The sequence below is a fragment of the Electrophorus electricus genome, chromosome 24, assembly GCF_013358815.1.
Source record: "Electrophorus electricus isolate fEleEle1 chromosome 24, fEleEle1.pri, whole genome shotgun sequence".
Lineage (NCBI taxonomy): Eukaryota > Metazoa > Chordata > Actinopteri > Gymnotiformes > Gymnotidae > Electrophorus > Electrophorus electricus.
This window is the reverse complement of record NC_049558.1, coordinates 8210001-8227500: the sequence shown is the minus strand read 5'-3', so window position 1 is coordinate 8227500 and position 17500 is coordinate 8210001. Positions and strand designations below refer to the sequence as shown.

General features: G+C 51.7%; 1 protein-coding gene across 4 annotated transcripts in view; it reads right to left on the bottom strand.

The window, feature by feature from the left end:
* The window catches only part of lama5 (laminin, alpha 5), a 56260-nt gene that overhangs the window by 37093 nt on the left and 1667 nt on the right, over nucleotides 1–17500 (bottom strand). For 3 of the 4 annotated variants that reach the window (XM_035522296.1, XM_035522297.1, XM_035522298.1), the window contains exons 2-6: nucleotides 17147–17299; nucleotides 3162–3279; nucleotides 1929–2047; nucleotides 1495–1665; nucleotides 1207–1304 (exon numbers count right to left, since the gene is read on the bottom strand). In XM_035522296.1, the coding sequence (XP_035378189.1) occupies nucleotides 1207–1304; nucleotides 1495–1665; nucleotides 1929–2047; nucleotides 3162–3279; nucleotides 17147–17299 (659 nt within the window). Of the gene's footprint in view, nucleotides 1–1206; nucleotides 1305–1494; nucleotides 1666–1928; nucleotides 2048–3161; nucleotides 3280–17146; nucleotides 17300–17500 lie in introns of those variants that run through there. The other variant, XM_035522299.1, reaches the window with a different exon arrangement.

The window sequence follows — 17500 nt, the reverse complement described above, 5'->3', positions numbered from 1 at the left end:
GCACTTCCCTGCCGGTCCTAAGGAACACTGTCCGGACAGGTCCCCGGCAGGGGGGGGGGGGCATGTCGTCAGCTGGGGATTTATGAATGTCTGAACTGTGCTGTCCCCGATATGCACAGCTGTAAATCCACACACCTGCAGAAGCTCAGCCAGGAAGAATGTCCCTACACAATTATCATTACACTCTCCTCACATATACACACACACACACACACACACAATTGCGATAAGGATCATGGCAGAACAGAGTGCAGGACTCTAACATATTCCTATATCTACTGCGAACGTAACAGAATATGGGGGAATTAATTACCTCACGTACTTTGTATTTACGTCTCGTCCAGTGTGTTAATCCCATGCATTAAATGTGTGCTTGTGTGTGTGTGTGTGTGTGTGTGTGTGTGTGTGTGTGTGTGTGTGAAATTTGAGGAGAATGTACACAGTTTGCTCTCAAAACATGAACATGCCAACAGAAGATAACTTAAGACAGCTGGAAGTCTCTAAGAGAGTACACAGTAGTCCCAGACAGGGAGGCTTAACCTGGTACAGGGAGAGAGTTGGATACACACACACACACACACGCACGCACTCACGCACACACACAAACACACGCAGACACATATCCTGCATATTTCAACACCATACACTCACAGCTCATAGTAAACAATATTGTTTACCACCTGTAGGCTAAACATTTCTTTCTCAGACACACTCAGGCTTAATTCGATCTGCTGGAATGCTTTTCTCCCGCGTTGTGTAATCGTGAATCGGAGGAATGCAAACTTTTAAAAACCTGGGTGCATTCCTGAGTAGTGTTTGTCACACTTAAATCACGCAGAAATGAGGCAATGCTGTAACCTGGGCGTAATCATTCTGGAGATCCCTAGTAGTTACTGTCAGCCCTATTTTAACTGAAAGCAGTTTTAATAAATCGCTAACATTAGACAACACAACATAATAACCATAGACCTACAGTGAATCCTTAAAAACACAAGCAAAAATGTTTAGTTAAAGTTATATAAAACGTTATATAAGGTTATGGGCATTTAAAAACTGGATACATTCAAACAAAAGAACTTTTTAATATTTATTGTATTATATTTGTATTATTGTTGTATTATATAAAGAAAAGTGTTTAGATTGAAGAGATTTTCCTCGTTACTCGTGCGAGTGTGAGAGGTGTTGAAGAGTGAAGAGGGCCCTTACTTGTAGGGGTCACTGGGATCCTGGGCGTTGCAGGCTTCTGCATGGCCGTTGCACACACACCTCCCCCCGATGCTGATGTCTTTGATGCTATAGTAATACTGTGGGACAAACAGCAGAGGCCAGGTCAGCACGGAGACACCGTCCCCTCACGTTTGTGAGACGACAGTATAGGATCTCACTCGTGTTCCCATGAGGTCACAGTTTGGCTCGGAGACTCGTGTTTTGGGGGAGCTGCTAAGGCCGACGAGGCGTGGGGGCGGTGCGGGGGCGTAACGTGTTGCGTCTCACCCGGCGGGTCACGGTGGGGTCTCTCAGGGCTTTTCCCATCAAGTGGCCCAGCAGGGTGTTGGTACGTAGAAAGCGCAAGCGGATGTTGGTGGCCTTGGTGAACTCCCTCAGCACGGGCGAGTACGAGAAGTTCATGGCTCCGGGTCGGCCGTTCACCAGGGACACCACGATCTGTCGGGAGGAAGGAACGCGCGGGACACACACGCACGCACGAACGGTCACACACTGCGATGAAAATATCCAGACCACTGATCCCAAAAGTCGACATCCAGATCTCAGTCCAGTCAAAAATTAAAAACCGGACATATTAAGAGCAATTTTAACTTCGGTAACATGGAGTACATTGGTTTGCAGTAAGACACGCAGGCGTGAACAATCCCGGTGAATCTGACGGCTGTGACATTAACTGTGGGAGTGTCGGAAAGAATCGCTACCTCTCCGTTTTCCAGAGGAACTATTCGTGAGTACTCTGTCGAGCAGATGATGTCATCGTCATGGTTGATGCGCTCGATGGTCCTCTGGCCAAACCGCTCGATGCAGTCTCTCTTGGAGGCTGTGGACACACGGCAGACAGCCGGACATAACGCGTGTTTCTTGCTGCGGAGGCATTCAGAAGAGAGTGAAAAAAACCCAGAAGTCCAATCCTAAAATTTACGTTAATACATGTTAAGGATGACTTCAACTACTAAAGGACAATAGGGGAAAAAAGCCCTTTCGACTGAATGCAAGTTCTTAAACTATTTTGGTGCAACCAGAACATGAGGGAGAGGAGAGAAAGCCTGATTTAGGAACAGTGTGTAACGTGTAATCTCCATCCTGGCTTGTGCTATCCTGAGTAAAAGACAGATGCCTACACAGGTTCTCTTCACAATGGCGTTTTCAATAACAGGCCACAAAAGGCTAAATTCTAGACCTTGATTTAAAAAAAAAAAAGGCATACACTTTGGCAAATTGAACATAGTTTTCTTTCTTTTTTTAAAAAAAAATAACCTTTATTAAAAATATGAATAGCTATAGACACAGTACACACACACACACACAGTTTGAACTCCTCAGTACAAACTCGTCTTGTCCTCGTCACCTCACCTCTCTTACGCCCCTCCCCGCATCCCTCCACCAGACTCTACCTCAGCCATATTCAGATGCTTTGTGTTTTGTGTGGCGTTTCCATGGTGCCTGTGGGCCTGAGGAATGCGAGTTTTGCCCAACAACAGAATATTATGTTTCAGTGCGGTGATAATGGCAGCACATGAAATGCCAGCCAGTCAGCCAGTGAGCCAATCAGCCAGCCAGCCAGTCAGGCAGAGAACAACTATTGTGGATGTTTTCCCCTCCTTCTCTACTGCATGGCCAGGATTGTTTTGCCACTTACATTTCTGACAGCCTTGTCTGGCAATCCAGTGTGTGTGTGTGTGTGTGTGTGTGTGTGTGTGTGTTTGTTTCAGAACGCGCACCACTGACTCAACCAACCATAACCTGATCTTTCTCAATCATCTGTCTTTTTCCCCCATGAATCCACCACACCACGCCAGCGTTCCCCGTTCGTCGCTGGCATCCCAGAGCTGTTCCAGGCAGTGTGGTTATGCAGGAAGGTCAACCCCCCCCCCCCACACACACACACCAAGCGCACGAGCTCCCCCCATGGTGCCGAGTGCTGGCGTACTCACAGGCGAAGAACTGCCAGGGTTGGTAGGTCTTCCCAAAGTCGATGGAGTGCTCCAGAACCCACAGGTCGGGCCGCGGAGAGTTGGCGAACTTGACAAGCACATAGGCCACGTGGAAGAGCTGGGGGGGGGGCAGAAATCACACCAGTGTTTTACAGACAAGCGCAGAGACGCACTACAGAAGAAGCATCAGAAACAAACACACAGAGTCTAGTGGTGAGGAACTGTGTGGTGAGGTACTGTAGTGGGGAGGTACTGCAGTGGGGAGGAACTGTGTGGAGAGGTACTGTAGTGGGGAGGAACTGTGTGGTGAGGTACTGTAGTGGGGAGGTACTGCAGTGGGGAGGAACTGTGTGGTGAGGTACTGTAGTGGGGAGGTACTGCAGTGGGGAGGAACTGTGTGGGGAGGTACTGTAGTGGGGAGGTACTGTGTGGGGAGGTACTGTAGTGGGGAGGTACTGTGTGGTGAGGTACTGCAGTGGGGAGGTACTGCAGTGGGGAGGTACTGTGTGGGGAGGTACTGTAGTGGGGAGGTACTGTAGTGGGGAGGTACTGTGTGGTGAGGTACTGCAGTGGGGAGGTACTGCAGTGGGGAGGTACTGCAGTGGGGAGGAACTGTGTGGGGAGGTACTGGAGTGGGGAGGTACTGCAGTGGGGAGGTACTGCAGTGGTACTCTGACTCCGCTCTCACCAGGTCCATATAAAAACACATTCTTCTTTCATGTCACATCGAGGCCAATGTGCACAAATGGAGTTGGATGGGTCTGCTCTAGGTTGTGCTCTAGGGTCTGCTCTAGGTTGTGCTCTAGGGTCTGCTCTAGGTTGTGCTCTGGGGTCTGCTCTAGGTTGTGCTCTAGGGTCTGCTCTGGGGTCTGCTCTAGGGTCTGCTCTAGGGGCCTGCTCTAGGTTGTGCTCTGGGCTCTGCTCTAGGTTGTGCTCTAGGGTCTGCTCTAGGGGTCTGCTCTAGGGGTCTGCTCTAGGTTGTGCTCTAGGGCTCTGCTCTAGATTTCAGTCAGTGAGCACAGGCACAGTGGGGCAAGCAGGCACGTGGCGATGGGCGCGCCTGTGCTTGCGTGATCACTCGCACATTCCGCAGGATGAGCTCACGCACTCAAAGTGGCTAACAGATGTTCTCCCGGGATGACATGATCAAAATGGCTATGCCAAAAGGTGTGGGAGGCGGGGCGTTAAACCGATGTCAGATGGCCGTCCCAGGCCAGAAACGTAACGATGTTGGCAGGAGGATTAAACTCCCTTTGGGAGAAATTGATTATAATTGACACTGTTGAGATGAATCGCCATAATTCTGCCATTTTCCTTCTCAGTCCCAGGGAGGCTGTGAGTGTCCGTCATTCATTTTCGGCTATGCTCCTGAGCTTGTCCGCAGAGGTGTTTTTGCTTGCTGAAAAAGTCCTGCTTCTGGCTACAGAGGAGGTGGGCTTGGATGGTGAGGCTTTGGGGATGTGTTTATGGGAGATGTGGGGAGATGGGTTGAGGGAATACTACGATGTCATCACCACTGCTTAAAAAAATCAGCGTGGAAGGAGAGGGACATAGTTGCATTGAGGCCTAATCTGCCCAGAGGGAGATGATGTCACTGAGATAATACACTAATATGCTCTGTAGATGTTTTCACAACCATTCCTTTATATCGCGATCATGAATTCATCTTAATTTTCTCGGCAGGCAGGTTCCCGCGGGGATCGGGGCTGTCGGCAGAACGTGGAGACACACACTACGCACGATAATCACACACCTACAAAAAAAGCGACCGCGCGTCTGTTGGCTGGACGGCACAGCCATGGGCCACGGTGGTTCCCGTGAGAACACAGGGTGCTGTGTTATGGGAGCCAGGAGGGAGATAGCAGCAGGAATGCGGCTTAGGAACGCCGCTGCTGCCACAGGAGGAAAGCGAGCGGCGAACAGCCAGCGGGAGGCTCAGATACGGAGCTGTCACCCTCAGTGAGAGGCCCACTGCAGATACGGAGATGTCACCCTCAGCAGGTGTGCGATGTCTCTGGAGACTGGGGAATATGGGGATTTGGGAATTTGGGAATTTCTATGCTGCCCTTGACCAAGTCCAATTTAGACAGAAAACAGCAACACATGCACACAGACGCATGTGCATGCACAAGCACACACACACACTAACACTCAGCTCAGTATCGTGGCATGACATGATAGAAGGCTACACTTCACTGGTGCCAATGGAATTCCAAGAATCTAAGACAAAGGACGGGGAAAAAAAACGGAGATTTAAGGAGAAGGGTTTCTATCGGACTGTTTCTTTCAGCAGGCAGGTGGGATCAGGTGTGAGCGTTTGGGTCAAATTGCTTTTGCTTCACATGCCAAGAGCTAAACCATTCCATGACTGAACTTCACAAGCAATGAAGGAATGACTGAAGTGAGGAGAAGTAAAGGGAATGTGATCCGTCAGTCACTCAAGGGCAGGAATACTTCAAAGCTGAGAGGAGAAACCCCTCCTCCCCATTCATGCATTCACTCCTCCATCTCCCCTCTGACACAGCACACACACCACAGTTCATATCAGCAGGTGGGATTTGTGTGTGTGTGTGTGTGTGTGTGTGTGTGTGGATTCTCGACTGAGCTCGTAACTGCGTGTGAAACGACCTTTTCTGCTCCAGCCTTTTATTAGTGCATTCCGAATGCTTTCTTTCCATCGAATTCAAAAAGATGGGCTAAGGCAGGGTTATGCGCTTTCGGGAACGCCGTCCAAGACAGGACATGGGTGGCTCCGAACCCAAACTGAAGCGGACTTGCCCCTTTCCCTGGACCACGGCGCTCTGGGATCTGCATGCGGCACATTCCCAGTCTGGTTACTCTGGTCCTGGCTTAATGATTGCACAAATTCCTCTTTTGGCTTTGTGCATTCCTGAAGTTAGCATGGAAATAAGCGGGGACAGGCGCAGCCCTCGGGGACACGGATCTGGGAACGTGGCTAGTGGCCGGCACCTGAAAAAACCATGACTACAAGGCAAAAGGACATGGGGTGAAAGACACACACGCATGCACGCACACAAACACATACACAGTAAGGACAGTAGGGCCTTTAAAGGAGCAGACCATGTCGTTAAGAGAGAAGATGTCGGCGCAGGAGGCGCGTCTGTGCCTCTGTCCAGGTGGAGCTCCCTCTGTGTGTGTATGTGTGTGTGCTTTGGGTCCCGTGGGGACTCTGAAAGGAATGCTGGGAGTGAATCCGCAGCAGACTCTCTGACACTTCCGTGTGTGGGAATAATAGGCTGCCTTGTGCAGAGGACGAGGGAGGATTTCCTCGGAAAATGGGCAGCCTCACCGCAGCTGTTGATATCAGTACGCACGCTCTGGGGTGGGGGGGGAGGGGGGCACATGCCGTGAAGCCCCCCCGTGCCCTTGGCATGGTGGTAGCACTGATAACACACTAGGGTGTAGGAGAGGGTGGGCAAATCCAGATATGGTGGGGCAGAAAAGCAGCTGTTGCACCCACAACGCCAGAAAACATCTCATCTGGGGAAAACCCCTCAGGTAGGTTCTTGGACTCCTGCTGCAAGATCAGAGCACCATTCCAGAAATCCCAGCGAATGTCACATTTACTGGGTTTCAGACATGGACAAGGGAGTGTATGTAAACACCCAGCCGGTCGAGCTGCGTGTCCGGATTGTGCCCTGTGACTCCAGAACCCACGGTGATCCGAGCCACTTCACCGCGGAAACGCTCGGCGGTCATCTGTGTTGCCCTGTACCGTAACGCATGAGGCTCGGACAGCAGGACGCGAAGACGTTTCACCCCGAGTCCCTCTAATTCCGTCTTGGAATGGACCTGGAATGTCTGCACTGCAATGTGTCATCTCCACCACAACATCTAATTATGGGTTAACAACAACAAAAGAATTGACAAAATAAAAGCCCACAGCCTACACTGGAGAGAGGAGTGTCACTGCACAGTACCTGTAGCGCAAGACCCCTGAACAAGACGTGACTTGAATGCAAACTTCCAAAAAAAAAACCCAGCAAAGGAGTGTAGACCATAAACACACAACACACAAAAACATACAGCCATCAAGCGAAAGACACACAGGAAGACGACTTGGGAAAAGATAAAGAGAGAGGTTAGAGGAACACACACACACACGCACGCACGCACACATCAAAAGGGAGCCGGGGCTGTGGGTTGCCCCCCCACATTCGAGCCTTGTAACATCTCCAAGGCTTCCTTTCATCATTACCGATATGAACCAGGACACCATGTGCTCACTGTCCAACCTTGGACGCATTGCGATGATGAAGAGCGGCACAGTGTTTCATCTTAAAGACTCACACAGCACTCGGTGGGACGCCACGCTCCAACCGCCCGGAGCCTTGTGTGTTGGGCGGGCTGCCTCGGGAGCAGAGGTCTTGCGGTTTACGGGGTGGATGGGGGTGTGGGGTGTGTTGGGAGGGTCTGTCAGTCCTCAGGAACTGGGGGCCGGGGCCAGGGCCAGGGACGTGTTCAGTCACGCTCCGCTTCCTGGAGAGCGGCTGCGAGCTCGGGAGTGTGTGTGCGTTGTGGGTCTGCGGAGAGGGGTCCTAAGTGGAGGGACTTGGGAATTCCTGAGGAATTAGCGCCATGGCTTAAAAAACCTCAGTCATCTGCGCAGAAGGCCCTCCTAACCTCGGCCGACCCCGCCCCCTTCCCACCTGTCTCTCCGGCCCGTCCCGTGTCACCCTGCACACGAGCCCTCATTACAGCTACGCACACAGCGCCTGCAGCAGGGATGCATTCTGGGATGCGCCCATGGGTTGCCTCTCCTGTCTCTACTAACCCCCCCTCCCCCGCGTCTCTGCCTGTGCTCCAGATGCTGTCCAGACTCTTCTAATTAGAGATCCCTGATGTAGTGTCTTATCTCTGTCTCCCCCGACAGCTTTCTAACCGTGCGTGCGTCTGTGTGTGTGTGTAGAGGTGGTTGCCGCAGCCAAGAGCCTCCGCAAACCTCGTGAATCCCGGCGCGATAAACCACCTGCGGCCGCAGGATATCCACGCCGTGCAGGGATGAGTCTCCATGCCTCGGAGGACAACCAGGCAAGGAGGAGACAGACAAGAGAGCAAGGAAAGGATGAAAGAGTGGGAGGCAGAAGAAAAGAGAGAGAGAGAGAGAGAGAGAGAGAGAGAAGACCGGTAAACAGGTGTCGTTCTTTTGCTCTGATACAAAACCCCATCACCCCTCCGACAGGTTCAGACACGCGTAACCCAATGTTTCTATCACCGGGCGGACGTGGCATGCCAGACCTGGGCGTCACGCGCCTTCTGGCCGACAGCTGGACCGTGGCCATAAAACACGTCCCGCAATCAGGCGGTTTTCTTTTAGGGGGTTCGCTTAAGAGAACCCGCGTTTCCCCCATGTTTTCCACAGGGTGTCCGCAGGGACCACACTGCAGGCTGCTCAGCCGTCTCTGACGAGGCCGACCCTCCAAGTGTCTCTGAGCGAGTTTCCCTCTCTCACCTGGTGTGGAAAACCTCTCCAAAGCAAGACAAAACTTGTGCTGCTGAGTGAACTGTTAGAGTGAGGAGGGTGGGTGCCAAAGACCCGCATGTTCCGTCTGAGGTGGTGGTTAATCTGAAGGGCTGTGTGGCGTGACAATTTACTGGAGCCATACTGTGAGTGTGTGTGTGTGTGTGTGTGTGTGTGTAATTCCTGACAGTGCCATAGGCTGCTAAAATCCCAGTGTGCGATACCAGGCACCGATGGGCTGACTGCCTCCGTCCCTGTGTAGAGGATACGACGTGCTGACCTCTGACCCCAGTGTCCAGGGTTCTGAAGTCTCGCCTGAGCGCCTCCCCTCATGTTAGAGGAAATAAACAATCAGGACTCAGCAAAAGACGGTCCAGGAATAATTCACCCTGGCTACATGGTATCCGCGGTGCATGCCGTGTTTAAACTTGACAGAAGTCTCGCACATGGTGTTTTTCCTTGGGATTCTAGTAAGTCATTAATCTCCGAAAGACCTACTCATTAACTGCCAGCAGACAGTTGTAGATGAACCCGTATAACAGTCCCTTAATAGTGACTGAAACGCATTTAGTCAGGGTTAAATCTCGCCCTTGGTGCCAAATGTGCGAGAGTCCAAGTAGCACTGAGGGCAATTATAATGTTTGTTAGCTGTAACACTGAGGCCAATGGAATTTTAAGGTCGACTGAAAGCAAGCCAAGCGGCACTTTGTAAGCCCTTGGCCTCCTGTAGGATCTGAGGACTATTTTTAACACCCTTTACTTCTGGAGCACGTGTCAGAAAGCTGTGGGTGTTTGGGTGGGGGTGAGCCACATCGCATCCTGCTTCAGGGCAAAGGGAGGAAGGGACCCCCAACCCCACCCAGCCAGCCCTCCTACAGACGGCCTACAGAGAGGGCGAATGGGACCGAGGGACACTGGGATTGGCAGGTAGCGCAAACGCAAACATTTGCTCTGTCATTAACACGCCCGGCGCTTTGTGGGCCCGAGGACATGGGGCTTTAGGCATGCGGCAAAAGATACGGTGCACACAGAGAGACACGGACAGAGAGAGAGAGAGAGAGAGAGAGAGAGAGAGAGAGAGAGAGAGAGAGAGAGAGAAATCCAGGAGCAAAGGAGGAAGTCTTTTGTAAGCAGCCGTTTTTAAAACGTCGCCTACATTGTCTTTGTGAGTCCGTCACCGGTACTCCCTCCCTGCCGATGCCATCATCACGTGCGCTGAAGGCCCTCGTGGGCTCTGACTCACGAGTCAAAGGGCCTATTCATAGTGCCGTGTTTTGGCCAGGGGGCACGGGACCTCCAGAGGCTCAGACTGTGATCCAGGCAGAGCTTGCCCGGAACGTCACAGGAAGCTGTTGTCTCCGCACGGAGCACGTTTACATTCTATTATTAGCCTGCCTTGGTAACACTTTCCCATTCAAAGGGCAGGATTCTCGGGAAAAGGCTCCCTGCATGCAACTCCGCAAGCTGTGGCAGAACAGATGGAGGGCTAATCAGAATCGAACGTGCACCAGACGTGTCGTTAAGACGTTCATGCAAACGTGCGCGGGGTCATGCCAGGAGGCTGGAAACGAGGCTTTGTCGGAACGTCACGGTTAGTCAGAACAAAGGACCAGCTACTGCGAATGCCGGCTCAGGCTCTTATCAATGTTCTCGTAACCTCTAAAAATCCAGGCCAGGGTGAGATACGGACACGGACAGCCTGTCATATCCTAATTCAAATACGTGCACGGAAAGACTCATTCCTAAAATAGTAGGAACAGGGGGTTCTCTGGGCAGGAGGCCGGACGGTTCGGAAACGTGCGCTCGCCCGTCGCAGACCGGCCATGCCTAATGCCACCCTATGTTCTGATTGGCGGTAAGGGGTGTCTGAGCACAGCACCCGGGCCTGAGACGTGACCAGAACACTATCTCACCAACGGAGCCCAGATAAGTAGGCTCAGGCTGCTGACACTGTGTACACAACCATTGAAAAGCCATGAGGCTGCTCTTTGATTTAGAGCCCACACACACACTTAAACACACACACACACACACAGCATGGTGAGGGGTAGATGGGTGGGTTGAGTAACGGGTTTGTTCTCCTAGTGTGCTGTGGGATTTTATAGGTACTAAAAAGCAGGTCTCAACATGCAGCAGGCACATTGAAGCGCTCTGCATTCTGTTAAATGCCCCTCCTCAACACACACACACACACACACACACACACACACACACACACACACACTACTTGTTTTGGTCAAACCTCTTATTCTGAGGTGTTCTGACAGGAGGTTAGTCAACTGTTCTCTGCCCTCTCATTCCTGTGCTATTGGGGCGAGACACCACGACCAAACACACCACGTTCGTGCTGCGTGGTTTAAAAATGAGCAACAACCCAAAAGGAAGCCATGTAAGAGACATATTCAGACACGATCTTCCAGAAGAAAAAGTCCGACGTAGTGCCAGCACCCCCAAGCCGAGCACGAAGCATACGCGCTCGATCGCTCCATGGAACAGCTGGATCGTTTGCTCGTTTACTTCTCCGGCGTCGTGCATTTCCTCCGCCGGACTGCCCTCTAGCTGTCGGAACTCCCTCCACCCAACCTCATTCGATGTGTCTCTCCCTCGCCTTGAACCTCCGATGCCCTGGCCACTCCGATCTCTGCGAGAGGGAGTGGAAGAGAGGCTGAGCCACCCGCCAGCAGCCCGAGCCATAAATGAGATAAGGGGAGCATGTTAAAGGCCAGTGGACACGAGGAGAAGTGATTGAGGGCTACTGGTTTCTCCTCGCTTAGAATTCCGGGGGGGGAGGGGAGAGAATACACTGGGACGATCGTGAGGGATAAGAGGCATTGGGACCTGTGGTGTGCCATGGACATGTGACCGAGATGAGGAAGGGCAAAGGTCAAAGGGAAAACGCATGTCAATGATTTTCAGAGAAGCAGGCGGAAGGCATGCAGGGTTGTGACACTGGAACCATCAGCACACACACTGAGATTTAGTTAACAGTGAGCGCGCGCACACACACACACACACACACACACAGATTTAGTTAAGAGTGAGCACACGCACTGAGTTTAACACCCCACACAGTAGGTGCACATGCTACAGAGTGCATCATACAGACCACCCACCACTGCACACAGTGTGGAAAAAAAACCCTCTAATTTGTAATAATGGCATGCAGAAACATGAAATATGAAAGGATGCCTAGGAACTACAACAAGTTCACACTCAATAACTGCATGCGCTGATCTAGCCAGGGGGTCAATGTCGGGCGCAAACAATCGGCTGGAAGTGGCTGGAGGTCCCGGTTATTTATCCTGAGTGTGTTTCCGCGGGAACGATTGACTGAACCAACTGTGACATTGCTCGACCTCCTGCCAAAGCTAAGCGCGGACACTGGTTAAAAAAGTGAAGAATGACTGCTGATCTCAGAGCAGCGGCAGACTCAAAGCAGCGAGAGGTTTCTCTCTGCTCCTCAAGGCTGATGCTGAACAGATGTCAGTGTGCGATCCGACCCTCTGGTCTGCAAGGACCCTCTCACGCACGAAGACGCAACCCCTCCTGCTCACATCAGTGGTAAACTTTAGCAGGTTTTAAAGTCTGTAACCCCCCCCCCCCCCCCCCCCAAAAAAAAAAACAGATCGGCCAGAATGTTTTACAGATCACCTTGTGTTTGGATTACTGATTCACTCACACTGGCCTAACTTTTTCTCTAAGGGTTAATACGTTACTGAAATATCACCCTTACAGTTATCATATTTTAACCATCAGCATTCCACAGATATGTAGCAGAAACTCTACTGAAGAGATTAAGTTAGTACACACAGACTCCCTCTCGGGGCGGTGGGGGTCCACAGTGTGTAGGTGATCACAGGAAACGCACGGGTCGGGTGTTTAAAACCGCAGCCCAGGGAGAGCGAGGGTCAGTGCAGCAGTAAAATGTTCAGATTGTGAACCATCACTGGAGCGAGGAAGAGGCATTGTGGGATAGGCACTCCCAAACTCACTGAGGTTCTCCACGGAACACACACACACATCAGTAAAGGCAGATGGTGGACACCATCGTGTCTCTCGTGCTCTCCAGGAACAAATCTCTCTCTCTCTCTCTCTCTCTCTCTCTCTCTCTCTCTTTCCCATGCCACATCCCCCTCTCTCTCTTCCTGTCTCTCAGATTCACTCTATACTGCTAACAGGTCCCATTTTCATGTTCAGTAAACACCATTAAAGAGAGAGGAGAAGAGTTTGAAGAGAGGTGTGTGGGTGTGTGTGGGTGTGTGTATGTGTCACTTTGACAAGTTTCAGTTTAAACAGAGAAGGGGGAGTAGTAGAACAGACTTGTCTTGTAAAAAGGTTTATATTTTAAAGTCTGAGATTCACCACCATCAGCTCCTGAAATGAAAAGACTAGCGAGAAAAAAAGAGTGTGGCAGCAGAATATAGCCAAACCCCCACACACACCCACCTAAACAATCCACTCATACACACACACCCTCCCAAACCCCCCCACACACCCACCTAAACCCACTCATACACACACACCCTCCCAAACCCACACACACACACCTAAACCCACTCATACACACACACCCTCCCAAACCCACACACACACACCTAAACCCACTCATACACACACACCCTCCCAAACCCACACACACCCACCTAAACCCACTCATACACACACACCCTCCCAAACCCACACACACCCACCTAAACCCACTCATACACACACACCCTCCCAAACCCACACACACCCACCTAAACCCACTCATACACACACACCCTCCCAAACCCACACACACCCACCTAAACCCACTCATACACACACACCCTCCCAAACCCACACACACCCACCTAAACCCACTCATACACACATACCCACCTAAACCCACTCACACACACCCTCCCAAACCCACATACACACCCATCTAAACCAACTCCTACACACACACCCTCACAAAACCACACACACACCCACCTAAACCCACTCATACACCCACACCCTCCCAAACCCACACATACCCACCTAAACCCACTCACACACGCTCTCCTAAACCCACACACACACCCACCTAAACACACTCACACACCCACCTAAACCCACTCATACACACACACCCTCCCAAATCCACACACACCCACCTAAACCCACTCACACACACCCTCCAAAACCCCCACACACACCCACCTAAACCCACTCATACACACACACCCTCCCAAACCCACACATACAAACACCTAAACCTATACACACACACCCAAACCCATACAGATCCTCCCAAACCCACACACACACGCACCTAATCCCCTACACACACACCCTCCCAAACCCACGCACACACCTAAACCCATACACACTCACCCAAACGCATACACACCCTCCCAAACCCATGTACAAACACCTAAACCCATACACACACCTAAACCCATGCACGCCCTCCCAAACCCACGTACAAACACCCAAACCCATACACATACACCTGAACCCACGCACGCCCTCCCAAACACATACACACCCACCCGAACACACCCAAACGCATACACATGCCTGAACCCCTGCGCGCACACCCAAACCCATACACACACCCGAACCCACGCTCCTAATCCCAAATACATACACATACCCGAACCCACGTGCGCACACCCAAATCCATACACTCAGTGGTACACCTGGGGCAGGATGACAGCTACGGAAAACTATGTTATCCATGCATGCAGCGCACAGGGACCAACACACACGTGCGCTTCAGTGTGCACAGACAGCACACACCAATTACTGTGGGTTTATGCCGAGACTTTGTGATGACTAGTAAAGCCCTGCATGTCAGACCCTTTATATATGTGCGTTATAAGCAACTGAAACAACATGCGCACATATTACAGAGCATAAATACTAAAACTGCTCAGCACACACACACACAAAAGGAGCGAACACAACAGGCCCCTGAGTGAGCACACCGGGCCCCTGAGTGAGCACACCGGGCCCCTGAGTCCATGATCCAGGCTCTGGCCGGCCTTCCAGGGCGGCCCAGATCCTAGTCAGCACTGGACGAGAGCGCTATCGAATAAGAGAGAGAGAGAGAGAGCGAGAGAGAGAGAGAGGGACAGAGAGATGGGGAGAGAGAGTGATGGGGAAAATAGAGAGAGAGAGAGAAAGAGAGAGAGAGAAGGAAACTGTAGGCTCTTTACAGTTCTCGTGGCTGGCACCATGCCTGTCTCTGCACATGGCACACAATGGGGCACTTTAGTTACGATTTGGGTTGCTGGGTGCACACACACACACACACACACACACACACACACACGCGCACTCTTATTGCCAACAGCACCATCTTTGACCATGCACAGTAAAAGGCCGTGCGGAAAATGTCCCGAGTCTTCCCTTCTTAAAGAACGCAGGCGTCTAATTCGGGCCCTTCTGACATTTAGTAAAACCGGGCTGTGCTTGCGCGGGACGACGTGCCCGTGCGGGACAGGGAGAGGAGGGCGAGATTCCAATCTCACCAGCCAGTGTTCCTGGCTTTCCATGTGCAGTAATGCATCTGCTCTCCTCACTTGTTCGAACGCTGCGCACGTTCCCTGGGCCCGAGGTGCTGGGTCGACCTGACCACGACCGTGAACGGAACCGCTGGCAGGCAGCCATTTGATCCGCAGCAGTTAGGTTAGATATGCAGTTTAATACCAACTTCTTAAAAACGAAACAAAAAAACCCTCCATCCTGTCTTTCCTCGGGCTGAAGCACTGCAGGCTAAGTACGGCTTCCGGTGATGCCACCGTTTCGTTTGGCGTTCTGGGCCTTTTGACCCTTCCCGTGATGTGACGAAAGGAATTGTCCACCTCTGGGTAAACCGCAAGGAGAAGAGCGACATAGAGAAGCTCCTAAGATAAAGGCCATCTTAGCGCACACAGCAGGGGTGAGACATTCCTCAGGGACAGTCTGTTCATTCCAGTCATCGCGTGCTTAAGAATTATGTTTAGTTCTTGGGGTAGGAGGGGTATACAAGAAAGTTTAGTTCTTGGGGCCTCGCATAGGATATACAAGAGTATTAAAGCTCATCCTTCACCAAAACGTCAAAAATAAAGACAAAAGTTAAAAGTTAAAATGAATTCAAGTTCATTTTTAAAAAACGATTAAAGAGGTAAATGCAGAATTTAAATATGATTAATAAAATATATGTAAAGTGCATAAAATCAAATGAAACATATAAATAATAATTTAAAGAGTAAATTAAGAATGAAAAGTAATAAAACTGCACTGAAATGCTTAACAGTTAAATGTGCAGTGCGGCTCTGCGGGAAGGTCGTTTAATCTGAGCCGAGAGCCTAGCCAAATAAGGGCATTTTACTTTTGATTCGCTCGGGGACCCCGTGGAGGTGAGGGGGCTATTTTGGTGGGGCCCCAGAGCAGCTTTCGTATTTCCCATAACACAGTGCACGCGCTACCTGTGAACTGAGCCCGTGACCTTGGTGTCGCTGGTACCAGGGTCCCACTCCCTTCTCTGAGTACAGCAGGCATGGTGGGCCGGCGGACCGGCGTGCAGGGTGGTTTAGGCGGAAGACGGGGTATGAGGGGGGAGAGAGTGTGTGAGGGGGTAATTCTGGCTGGCTCCCAGAGCAGGTTGAGACAGAGATCAGGTTAACTAGCATTCCGATCTCATTCTCCCGCTCCAAGGGTCAGGAGGACCTCGCTGCCAGTCCTCCGCGCGCACACACACACACACACACACACACACACACACACACACACTTAACACACTCGTGCCAGTCGCACGGTTACACAAACGGACGACTGCGTACACGCTGGCCCCAACCTACTCCACACTTGAATTCCAGTCTGACAGACTGACAAAAACTACCTGGAAATTACGTTCTAGAAGGAAACATGATTCACTTGTATATGGATTCTTCTCTCCCCCTCCGCCCCTCCTCTCTGCCTTCATCTCTCTCTCTCTCTAATACCCCTGCTCCACTCTGACAAGCTGGTTTAACCCACAATGAAAAAAACCATGAAAGAACCTAACACACCGTTCCAGACACAGGTCCCGGCTCCCACTCAGAGACGGGGCGAGACAGACTCCCTCTGCCTCTCTGCCTCACTCCCTCACGCTTCCTGCGACCTCATATTGGCCGCCACGCTGAGGCGGCCAGGCATGTTGGGAACGAGGATGTGTGGGAGAATCCGGGACAGAGAGCCATGGCCTCCGCTGACAGGTGCAGTTTGCTAATAGTTCGCCCTGGAAGACTCCGGGAAAACATGCGCAAAAGGCGTTTGAAATCCGTCGCGGCGATAGATGCATTTGTGGAAGGCGAAGTGGATCAGGTTTAAATCGAGATCCACCCGTCGTGAAGTTGAACGCGCTCCAAACGCGTGTGGGAGTGGAACCGTAGTATCGGGTAGCGCTGTCTTTATGTTTTATTAAGACCTTCACACAATAGAGGGGAGCAGATAGAATGAGATAGAGAGCGAGTGAGAGTGAAAGAGAAAGCGAGAGAGAGAAAGACGGATAGCGGGAGGGGCGTACCTGTCCCAGATCGAGGGTGACGTTGACCTGGTTGTACTCTGCGCTCCGTGACAACGGCGGGCTTTGCCACCACCTCTCGGTGCCGTCGATGGCGTTGGTGATCGGGTGGGCTCTGTTGCTGTCTGCTCTGTCGCACGTGTCACAGTACTGACCCTGGGAAAGCAAAAGGCACGGCCGCAGAGACGAGCCGGTCAGGACAGACCTTGAGCTCTCGGCCTGCAGCCCGGCCGCGGGCCGCATTGCTTAGCAGCCACCGGCGCCGGCGCCGGACAACGTTCCCCCGGGAACGCGCACCACGCGGGCCGCCGTTACGGCCTTGCGAACCGGCGCCGGCTGCATTTTACGTTGAGCCTT